Source organism: Lissotriton helveticus, chromosome 6, assembly GCF_964261635.1.
Source record: "Lissotriton helveticus chromosome 6, aLisHel1.1, whole genome shotgun sequence".
NCBI classification, from domain to species: Eukaryota; Metazoa; Chordata; class Amphibia; order Caudata; family Salamandridae; genus Lissotriton; species Lissotriton helveticus.
The window spans coordinates 618,141,412-618,153,497 of record NC_136067.1 but is presented as its reverse complement, the minus strand read 5'-3'; the positions used below and the strand labels follow the sequence as shown (position 1 = coordinate 618,153,497).

Below are 12,086 nucleotides of genomic sequence, written 5' to 3'. Positions count from 1 at the left end.
CTGATGAGATGCCTTCCTTGGTACTTCATACATCACAAAAAAACTCTCACTCAGTCACCCTGTTACTGAGACCAAGGATCCTGAAACCTCCCTTTTTGGGTGCTGCAAAGTCATATGCGAGTCACCATCATGCACAGTGTGTGCAAAACAACAGGTAGCCTGGCATCCCAAACTGAGAAGATCCCACAGACATCTGCAGCAGGCTTTACTGTTCCAGTCGCATCCGCTGCTCTCTCCCTGGATAAACAGGAATTCCTGAAATCCTTTCATCAGCACAACTGTAGATAACAAATAGCCCGCACACATTTAGACCTGCATGAGGAAAGCCATGTGGAGTGTAAATCACAAATTAATTGCTAAGTGTTTTACACAGTAATTCAATTTCAAGGCCGAATTTAATGAACAATGTAACACAAGTGTTAAGGTGGAATTAGCTGCAGTTGCCCGTGTGTGAGCAGCATCCGCATCCGCGGTCTCGCGGGCTTCTTTGTTGCGAGGGCCTCCCTCTCCCACACAGCCGCCTCAGAGGCTTGCTTATTAGTACCGCTGAGAAGGAGGAAGCGCGGTTTAATTAGCACTTTCATGTTTTGCATGATACAGAGCAGCGTCCCCAGGAGACCCCTGTGGTAAAGTCAACCACAAGCCGGCGTCGATTCCTCCCAAGCATCTTCGTGCTAGGCCGGCCTTTCTTAAACCTGAATCAGAAGTGAATGTTCCCGCCGAAACCGCAAAGGGAATATTGACAGGGCTGATTAATGCTTCTAAAACAAAGATAAATGAGAATATATCTGCATAAACTTTCTTTGCAGTTTTTTTGTAAATTTTTTTTGCATAGCCACAGCTTTTATGACGAACACTACTGCATTTTGACAGGATCATCATCTAAGTTTGCCGGCTGCCTCTTAGTTAAAGAAAAGCAGGGAGGGGTATTTGCATATAAGAGGGAAAGTTTCTGGATTAATAATGTATTTTGTTCTTTTCATGCTTAAGAAATTAGAGCTTAACATTCGGAATGAGTCTCAAGATATGTTTTTAAAGCACACTAATCCCCTGAAGCCAAAGACTGCAGCTTGAAAAGTTGTCAAGATAGTCTGTTTTCAACTGGAAGGCAAGCTATGCTCACATATCTGCATTCTGCACAGGCTAGGCTTGTTAGATGTTAGAAGGCCACTAATGCTAGTCTAAGTTTGGCAAGAATAACTTTGAATTGTATCTTGAAGCTGCTACAAGTTTATTTTTTCTCAGTAAGTTCACTTTTAGACTGATCTACTTGACAGAAAGAAATCGGCTGAGTCGAGAGAAAGTCAACCAGGTGCACTGTGACTGCCTCAAATAGGAGACAGGCACAACTGAAGGATTCTGAGTAGAGAAAGTCCTTCTGGGAGCACCTGGAGAGGAAGGTGTTTAAACGTGTTTCTTTGTTAGGCAGCAGGGTGTCTGTCTTGAAAGTGCTGATTTTACTCGTGATGTAAGGCCTAGGACAAGGAAGTGACCAGGAGGTAATGTCCATTTATTACCAAAAGAAAAAGTGGTGCTTAAGAAATTTAGTGATTCCTAAGTATATGATACAGCAGCAAACCCAAAAGTGAAAAAGATCCCTTAAAGTGTACCCTCTTGCATCACTGACGATTATTATTCACAATACATGTTTGCATATTTCTGTTTTAAATTAACAATATCTGCTACATTCCCAATGCATTAAAAATAGATGAAAATAAATATATATCCCACATAAGTTAATGGTACTAAGGGAGCCATTTAAGATTTGGTGGATGTGGGCATCTGCTAATAATAACCATCGGACTCACAGTTCACCCCATCCCCATTTAGAAGAGGGCAAAGCGCAACTTTTCTACCTGCTGAATGAGACTCAGCTGACTCCCTCAGTGCAAACCTTCGATCAAAACCTTACCTTTCACATGGACCTCCTTCAATGCACATCAGAACACACACCCTATTTAGGGTGGCTGGTCTGACATGCAATAATCCTGTTGGACACAGGCAGGGCCAGGTTTGGAGTCCAAATTCGATACAAAATAAATGCTCTCCATACACAGGTAGAACACTCTCATAACAGCAACAACATTGATTTGTTGTTTTTCATTTGGAAGTTTGTTACTGAAAACAAAAACATTTGCAGAGCAGGTGCAACAAATATGGAGCGCAATCGGCAAAGCTTCAGTGCCTTCAATGGGGCAGCTGCCATGGCTCAGCTGAAGTCAGAAGGATCCTCACCTCTCCGGAGGGGAGCTTACATATGGCTTGCACTTGTCCGCTACAGCCTCTGACGAGCTGGCTGGCCAACAGGCCTCCCACCATACTCTAAATGAGGCCCTAACTTGGTATTCATGTCACTGAATTAAATACATAACATGAAATAAAACATTTATAAGCATGGTGTCTATTTTAATGTGTGCACATTTCAAGATGTTTTTCTATGTTTAGATGCAGAAGGTTTTTCAGAAACTGCCAGGATTCAAAGAAATCAGAGTGCTGAGGTTTAGGTAAGTAACAACTTTAAGTTCCATGTTGAGCTTTTTTATGAGCGACTCGTTTACAATGTTATTGGGGCTGGCATAACTGAATGGGACCTTCCACTGATGCAAACATTTCACCTATTTTGTGGTATGATATTTATGTAATGTTATACTACATTGTTATATATGATAGAGCCTCTATTGTTTATTTCAGTTTCTGAAAGTCATATTGATGCCATAAAGGCCTTCCAGGCCAGGTGACAGAGCTGTCTGTGAGCCTGTCAGTGCAGATCTGCATGCCAGCTATGACTGAAAGCAGAAAGCACAGCAGCAGGTAGGGAAAGGAAGGCAGGGAAGGTGGGTTTGGGTTAAGGATGATCAAAGACACGAGATATTTATTTTTCACATTTGAATCATGGAAGAAAGAGCAAATATGTATATCTCTCCCATTATGCTCTGCCCCTGCGCAGTAGTTGAAAGCAGGGGCAGATGATTTTGGAGGCCACACATAACATAACATTATAGACGGGTACAAAGTGAGTACTGGGGATGTTTTTCACCTTGGGATTTCAAAGTCACATCATAGTGCCTTGACACCCTTAGGCTATTGTTTGGCTTTATAAGTCCAAACAACATAGCCTAGACAACTCGAGCTTCGCTCTTGTTGTATCAGTGATGTCATTCAAAACCCCGCGGTGTAAAACATCCCTGTAATTCACTGTTACCGATCTATAATTCTGTATCTTATTGTCATTTGTCTGACTGCCATGGTGATTACCGCAAGGAGCCCATGATTGTCTTGGTGTGCAGCCGCGGCCAGTGGAGGGAGTTCTGTGGGGCAGAAAGGCGGGGCGGGGAGGGGCAGGGTGGGGGGTGCTGAACACCGGAATATGGATAATGTGAGGTAAGTAAACAATTTAATGAATAAAACGAATTTCGTAGCGCGCCCTGTATCGCATTTTGAGATACAGGGCGCGCTACGAAATTCGTTTTATTCATTAAATTGTTTACTTACCTCACATTATTCATGTTCCGGTGTTTAGCACCCCACTCCCTGTCCCTCCCCCGCCCCGCCTTTCTGCCCCACGAAACTCCCTCCACGGGCCCGGCTGTTGGTGTGTCATCCATGCCATTCCAATCATCAACTACAAGCTGGGCAGGACTATATGCCGTCCTTGAACAGTGAATTTTCCTTTCTGAGCACTCATTAAAGTAGGTTTAGTACATTCAATACCCTGTGAGCGTGCCATGCCCGTCAATCAAAGTAATAAAGGGGACAATCTATGAAGCAAAAAGCATCTCTTTTTCCAATCTTGCATCGCCAGCATTCGCCATCGGTAGTGATTCTCTGAAGCTTTTTGTTTGGTGGTGTCTGATTAGATGTTAAAACCCACTGAGACATCATTCACAAATAGGTTCTTTAGTACTGCTTCACCCCTCTACCACAGCCTTTAGTAATAAAATCTGCGCAGCCAATTCTGCACAAATGGAAAGCAACTGACTTCTGTATCAGCTTTGAGCAGCAGGAAGGCCGAGTTTAAAAAAAGTTAGTCGCTACTAGAAGAAAGTAGAGACTTGCCGTCTCATTTATTCTCTTTATGTAACTGTTTTATATAGCACACCTGCGCAACAGCGAGAATTACTGTGCCTTACATAGAAGAATTTTTGAACTTATTCGAAAATACTCTGCACCAGTCAATAATAGTACTAGTCAGTGACAAAATAGAAATGAGGAGTAGCAGCTTTTAGAATAAGCTAGATACTAACAAGGTGGTTGGATACACATATGGACGCTAAAACTAAAAGCACAGACTTTGGGGGGGAGCTTGAGTCTTACTTCAAGGAGAGGAACACAATGTGACTTTTTAGATGATTCTCGAATGAAAGAAGTGTGTGTTTGTCTCATATCAAGGGTCAATCATTCCAAGTAGAGGTGTCAGCACTAGCACACGTGCGCTTCTTAAATGATGCTTGTGAAGGCATCATGCGTTGCGTCCTCTCTAACATAGACAAACCTACTTACGTTTTCAAGTCACGTTTAAATTGCATGTTTGCGTCATAGAAAACATCATAGACAGGGCTCACTCACAGAGGCAGTTGGATATCTTTGATGTAAACAGGTAGCTAACCTCGGGGCAGCAGTGAGTGTTCCTAGGTCCACTACATGTTCCTCAGACTCCTCCCCTAATGGGAAACATTTCTTTAAGCGAGGAACCTCACTATTTTGGAATGCACTGGGACGGGGAACAACTGTTCCTTACAGCCGCCATCTCCGTGTTAATAACCAATCACGGGAGGAGGTGGAGGGGTCAAAATAGCGAACTGCCTAATTAATATTCATGAGGAAGGTCATTTTGCGAACCTATCCGAATAGGCATTTTATAATGTTACCTATTGGTTCATAGATAGAATCAGACAATGAACTTCAGGTCGCCAAAAGTGGGTGCGCAATTTATACTCACAATTTCTGAACCACTTATAAGTACATCAGGGTTTAAATCACACCTAGTTTCATAGCCTGTGTATTGAAATGTATGGTATTCATGTATTTTCCTGGTTTGGTCTATTTGTCGGCACCCTAAGTCTGCATAATTTCAGTGTTGTTGAGAAAATGCTCTATAAGCATTCGAAATTTTCTTCGATCCTTGAAGGTGTGACACTCTACCATTGTAAGTGACAAGGTTGATCTCGTCAGTTTGCCATGACATTTGGTTCATGTACTGCGACAGGAAGATGGCTCCACACGCCTTCTTGGCTTACTGCTTAGACTGCTTAGACTGCTTGGATGTGAATGAATATGTCCGGGTTGAGCTCAAGGATGGATATATGGGTTTGAGTCAGCGTACAGTATGACAAAATTATCACAGTTGCAACAAAATGTGAATATTTAGCCTTGGTTGGTTTTTTTGTAAGTTCACACTACTTTAATAATACTTCGAAGTATATAAATATGTAGTAAACATTTAAATCAGAAAGAAATATGTACACAATACACAATAAATAAGCATTGCATACTCAAATCAGTGATAAATTAGGGGACTAGAATCTAAAGCTTGAACAGCATTTGTAACTACTTGACAGAGGATATCGAATATCCCAGAACATGAGAACCCAGAAGCAGTAGAATGCAGTTACAGTATTACTCTTGCCAAAGCCTGATCGCCTTTTTTTAGGTTCGTAGAGATAAACACTGAAAAAGGACTTACATGAAGAAAACTGAGTGATAACAACGAAACAGTAACTCTGCAGAGACAATGTGCAGTATCTCGTAGTTTGGTCAAATGACAATCAAAGTAGATAGTCTTATCTCCTAGTATATTTTTAGTGGTCGTACCTGAAACTGTGAATCCAGCTCAACCACAGCGTCCAAGGCACTCCAGGTCGACAGGTTCAACCTCACCTGTGACCAACTCAGAGGAGGAGGGGGCAGTTTGACCCACAAGGCAATAATGGGTGAGCCCACAGTGGGCCACAACCATTAATCACAGAAATGTTACAGCAGCACAGACTGTCTGGACCTTCATCTTTGTGTTAGGGAAGTAGAATCAGAGACATTTTAAATATAATAACTTATTTTCGTGGACAAGAAATGTCTTTACTTGCCCAGTTTCTCACACTTCATGCACTACTGTCAATTGGTTCAATCTGCTGTAATTTATGAAATGATGATATGGTGACAAAGGTGTTACAACTGACGCTGAATACCCAAAATGTTAGAACTCTCTCAGGTCGATTCACAAACTGCATTTTGTAGTATGTTTAGAAGTAATGTGCAATACTTCTGAATGGGAGGTTTTAAGGTGGGATATTGGGAGGGTTATGGAGGGGTTTACCGAGGGGCATGTATCCATCAACCAAAGAGTGAGCCCGTTACTATTTATCAACTGCACTTCTAAAGTTACTGCCATCCAAACATTACTCAAAACAGTAGTAAATTACTACCATTCAGAGCTGGCTAACATCAGCAACTGTGGAAAATAATGGCAGTAATGACTTAAAATACAATGCCATAGGAAATATTATTAAATGAAATTGCAATATGTGATACAGCTAAACATATAAACAAATATAATTCAATGTTATCTAAAAATAACAATAAGATTTTATTTTAGCCTATTTAAGAACCTTTTTTAAATAAAAAAATAATGTAACACATTTTTATTAACACATAATTAAATCCATTTGAATTAATTATATATATATATATATATATATATATGTATATATATATATATTCACTGAAAAAACCATAGGTTATAAACCATATATAGTTAGGAATTAGCATTTAAAAAACCTTGAAAATTCACTGAAAAAACCATAGGTTATAGACCATATATAGTTAGGAATTAGCATTTAAAAAACCTTATTTTACTCACACAAAACCAATGAAATTCCATATATAGTTAGTTGTACTAACTATATATCACGCACCCGCAATCCACTGCTGATGATGTCACATATTACATCATTCATGACATGGTCAGTGACATCACTGATGACATCACTGATGACATCTCAAATGACATCACTGATGACATCACTGATGACATCTCAAATGACATCACTGATGACATCACTGATGACATCTCAAATGACATCACTGATGACATCACTGATGACATCTCAAATGACATCACTGATGACATCACTGATGACATCTCATTTGACATTACTGATCACATCACTCAACAACAACAAAAAAACAGCGGGCAAACAACAAACGCTGGCAGCGTCGCAAATGTAGGGCCCGGCAATTCAAACGACAATCCGGGCAAAACGGGACGCTGGCGCAACCAACGGAAGGCGCGAAAGCAGAAACAAAATCAGTAGTCAATCTTTCGAATGCCATACTTACCTCTGCTGAAATTGCTGTTTTAAATTTGGGACTCTCGTATTGCCCTCCATGCAATATGAATTATGCTGATACCCGCATGGATATCTATAGGTTCACACGTAAGCTCAAGCTTAAGAAATTCTTTGAGCTACATCCAAAAAAGATCAATGAACCAACAAATCCATCTAGTCCCACTTTTTCCAGCAGTCAGAGTCAAGCCAATTTTAATGAAATTTGGGATCTACAGAATCAGGGAAATTTGAGTGATGTTCCTCTTGAACCAAACGAACAACGAGTAACCCCCTTCAAACCGAAATCCACCTTTCAACCAATCATGGTTCATGATAATCTAGATACGTTCCAGGAGAGTGTGGTCCGCGACATCAAACACTTGTATTGTGCAACCAACAGGAAAAAGTTTCACATTTCAAAACAAAATCATTGCTACAATCAATTAGTGGTGAAACTTAGAAAAAATAATGATGTAATTGTGAAGCAGGCCGACAAGGGCGGCAACGTTGTCCTGTGGCCCAGGGCCCTGTATTTACAAGAGGCGGATGCACAACTCAACGATATTTCCTGCTACCGTAGAAGTAACATTCAGATTATCAAAAACACATGGATCGAACAACGTCAAAAACTACTAGTGTGGAGAAGTGCGGGGTTACTTACACATGAGGAATTTCAATACCTAAAGAAGGATTATCCGGTTATTCCCTCGTGGTATCTGCTCCCTAAGATTCATAAAGACCCTTTAATACCACCAGGCCGTCCGATCATTTCGGCCATTGACAGCTCTCTGGAGAACGTGTCTAAGTACATCGACTTTTTTTGCAAGGTCATGTAAGTAATCTCCCATCGTATGTCAAGGACTCTTTTGATTTTCTTGCAAAAATTGAACAGTTTATTTGGGAGGACAACATGATACTTGTAACTTTGGATGTTTCATCCCTCTACACCTCAATTAAACATGAGGATGGACTCAGGGCCTTAGACTACTACCTGAACAAAGACTTACCTCTCCCGACAGCACATAACAGAATGCTGGTCGACATGACCAAAATGTGCTTAGAACAAAACTTTTTCATTTTCAATGGCGTAGTCTACCATCAAGTCAGAGGTGTGGCGATGGGGGCCTGTTTCTCTCCCAGCTATGCGTGTCTCCACGTTGGGCTGTGGGAGGAACAGGTCCTTGTCGGTCAACACCATGATTATTTTCTTCACAATATTGTTTTGTACTTACGCTACATTGATGATGTGTTCTTGATTTGGAGGGGAGGTGAGGCAGAGGCCAGGAGTTTTGTGGATTTGATTAATTTAAACACCGTTAATCTGATTTTCACAGCAAACTTTAACTCTGAGTCCATTTGTTTCTTGGATGTGGAGGTTTTTGTAGAGGGCAATAGCCTCAATACCAGATTGTACAGGAAGCCGAGTGCTGGGAATACCATCTTACACTCCAATAGTCATCACCCAGCACATCTAATTCGGAGCATTCCCTTTGGGGAAATGCTCCGAATTAGAAGAATCTGCAGGACTGATGCCGAATGCGCGGCCGCGCAAGAGGCTTGCAGATTACGCTTCCTGGCTAGGGGCTATTCTATTGAAATCCTCACCAAGGAAATTTCACGTTCTAATTCGGTGAGCATCATTTGAGATGTCATCAGTGATGTCATCAGTGATGTCATTTGAGATGTCATCAGTGATGTCATCAGTGATGTCACTGACCATGTCATGAATGATGTAATATGTGACATCATCAGCAGTGGATTGCGGGTGCGTGATATATAGTTAGTACAACTAACTATATATGGAATTTCATTGGTTTTGTGTGAGTAAAATAAGGTTTTTTAAATGCTAATTCCTAACTATATATGGTCTATAACCTATGGTTTTTTCAGTGAATTTTCAAGGTTTTTTAAATGCTAATTCCTAACTATATATGGTTTATAACCTATGGTTTTTTCAGTGAATTTCAATGGTTTTTTAATAGCAAATATCTATAGCTATAAAATGTATTCTTATTTAAATCCAAAAATATATTTTATATGTTTATTAATAATTTTTTTTAAATATTTTTTTTGTTTCGCTCCCGGTCCGCGAACCGGGAAGCTTCCCGTTAGCTCAATTTGATGCCGCGACCCGGTCCGCGAACCGGTAAAAAATCAACTTAGTGACGGTATCGCGTTGCCGCGTAATGCGTCTTATGACGTACTGCGTTAGCGCACCCGGAAGTGCCCCGGGGCGCGGACCGAGGCGCGAAGCTCAGCGACCCGGAAGCTAACCGGGGCGCATCGCGAAAGCACGACGTATCGCGTTGCCGCGTAATGCGTCTTGTGACGAACCGCGTTAGCGCACCCGGAAGTGTCCCGGGGCGCGGACCGGGGCGCGAAGCTTAGCGACCCGGAAGCTAACCGGGGCGCGTTCCGCAGCGCGTAACATGAGCGTGAGAGGTCATGTGACTTGTTAATAAAACTTTTCATTGGTTCATTTCAATTTTGGTTTCATAATGATGTAAGGCTAGGTCAGGTGACCTAAAAATAACACTTTTCATTGGTTGAGAAGTATTGTTTTTCCCAAATGATGAAAACCCCTCCTTCTTTCCTCACTCTGACTTTCATCTTGGTGAGAGAAAGACCCTTTTACTTTATAGAGAAATGGCTTCCATTGTTGCTTCAGCTAGTGTTCCCCCACCACCACCCCCACCTCCTCAAGGGAAGAAAGGACCACCTGCTCAACCAATGTTTGAAGAAGAGGAAGATCAAGAAGAGGAGGAAGAGGAGGAAGAGCCTGAGTTTTTGCCAGAGGAGCCCAGGAGGTACAATAGAAAAGAAAACTACATCTGGCAATTTTTTAAATTTCCAGCAGGGCAAAAAAAAGTCAATGCCAGATATGTGTTTTGCCGTATTTGCAACGATCGACTGTCAAGGGGCACTGACAAGAAATACAGCTTCGGCAATTATACGATGCACAGGCATATGAGTAGGTGGCACCCAAATAATTATAGTGCTGCCCAGCTTCGTGATGAACAGCAAAATCCCCTGGCAATGGTGAGAACATCTGCTGTCAAAGAAGTATCGGGACCAGAGGCGAGGGAGGTGATCCCGAACATTCAAATGGACATGGGGGAAGTAAAGCAAGTGTGCGTGTGGTGCAGCCAAACACTTTGCTACCGAGAAAGTAGCATTACTCTTATAATGAGAGCTATCAAAAATCATGTTTGCCCGAAACGCCCCAAAAAATAAATTCTTCTTTTTTTCGTTGCTCCTGTTGAGCCCTTCTCAATGAATCATTTTTGTTTCCCCCCTCCCCCCAAAAAAACAAAAAAATATAAAAAATGTTCAGAAAAATAATAAAAAAAATTTAAAACAACAAAAACCAAAAAAAAAGTTCTTTTCAGAACTACCTCCCCATTATAAAAAAAATTGGTAGAATTTTTGAAACTCTGCCAATCTCTATTTCTTTTAGTTCGCTTCCAGTTCGCACTCCGGTACGCGAACCAGGAGCGAACCCAAAATTTTTTTTTTTAAAAAGAACAGTAAGTATAAGGGAAGGAAACAGACAGTTATGTTAAAAGAAAGACAGCTACAGGGAGTAAAGAAAACATACTGTTACCCGCAATCCACTTCTGATCATGTCACATATTATATCATTCTTGACATGGTCAGTGACATCATCAGCAGTGGATTGCGAGTAACAGTATCTTTTGTTTACTTCCTATAGCTGTCTTTCTTGTAACATAAATGTCTGTTTCCTATCCTTATACTTACTGTTCTTGTTTTAAAATTTTTTTGAGATCATTCAGAAACAGTAACATTAATAGAGACAGAATGAGTGAATAATAATGAAGAAGTATGAGAAGAGAGGGACTGAGAAAAATACTGGAAGGAGTAGAATAATTAAGTAATAGAGAAAGGAATGAGAGAAGTAGCAAACGCAGGAAAGTAAGGATTAAAGAAATGAAGCAGTAGAACTAATAGATGTTAAATGTGATAGATTAAATGATTGATTCAGGATGACGATAAGGTGTGTCCTCTCCAAAATTTTGTTTAAGATGAGGCCTACTTAGGGTTGCATATCAAATTTATGCTTGTTGAAGAATACAGAGGAGATAATACATGTGAAGGCCTACCATTGAAGTAAAACATGTCCACTTCACTCTTGAACAACGGCCAGACCTCTTCTGTGTCCATAGACAGACCTAAAGTTCATCTGCACAATGTCATCCGTAAACTTAGAAAACACAAGTAATGTAATTGAAAAACGTAGAGTTTATTTTGCTCATTTCAAAATCACATCACCTGTGTTGCCTTTGCTTAGGTATCTCATAGTGCAGATGTAGTTCAGCATATGAAACAGTACGCAGAAGTGCAGCAGTGTATGCATTAATACATGTGAAGGCCTACCAATGAAGTAAGTCATGTCCACTTATTACATCATTCATGACATAGTCAATGACATCATCAGCAGTGGATTGCGGGTTAAAAGAGTAGAAAACATTTACCTTATAATTCTTGTTAACTTTTTCAAATATTTTTTCATACTTTCAATCTGTAAAAGAGAGAAGAAACATTTCAAAAATATTAAAACATGTATTTAAAAATTTGAAAAGACAAGGGAAAAGGTTCAAGAAGAAACAGTTTTTCAAAAACTTTGAGATTTACAGAAGCCTCTGCTGCTATACGTCCCCTACACAATCCTAAAGATATATATTTTAAACAAACAGTATCTTGATGCTGATGAAGTGAGGCCTATTTTGGAACATGGTGCATCTT

General features: G+C 40.5%; 1 protein-coding gene across 1 annotated transcript in view; it reads left to right on the top strand.

The window, feature by feature from the left end:
* The window catches only part of IMPG1 (interphotoreceptor matrix proteoglycan 1), a 1,759,499-nt gene that overhangs the window by 823,239 nt on the left and 924,174 nt on the right, over window positions 1-12,086 (top strand). Inside the window, exon 8 of the mRNA XM_078648092.1 lies at window positions 2,446-2,504. Within this exon, the coding sequence (XP_078504218.1) occupies window positions 2,446-2,504 (59 nt within the window). The remainder of the gene's footprint in view (window positions 1-2,445; window positions 2,505-12,086) is intronic.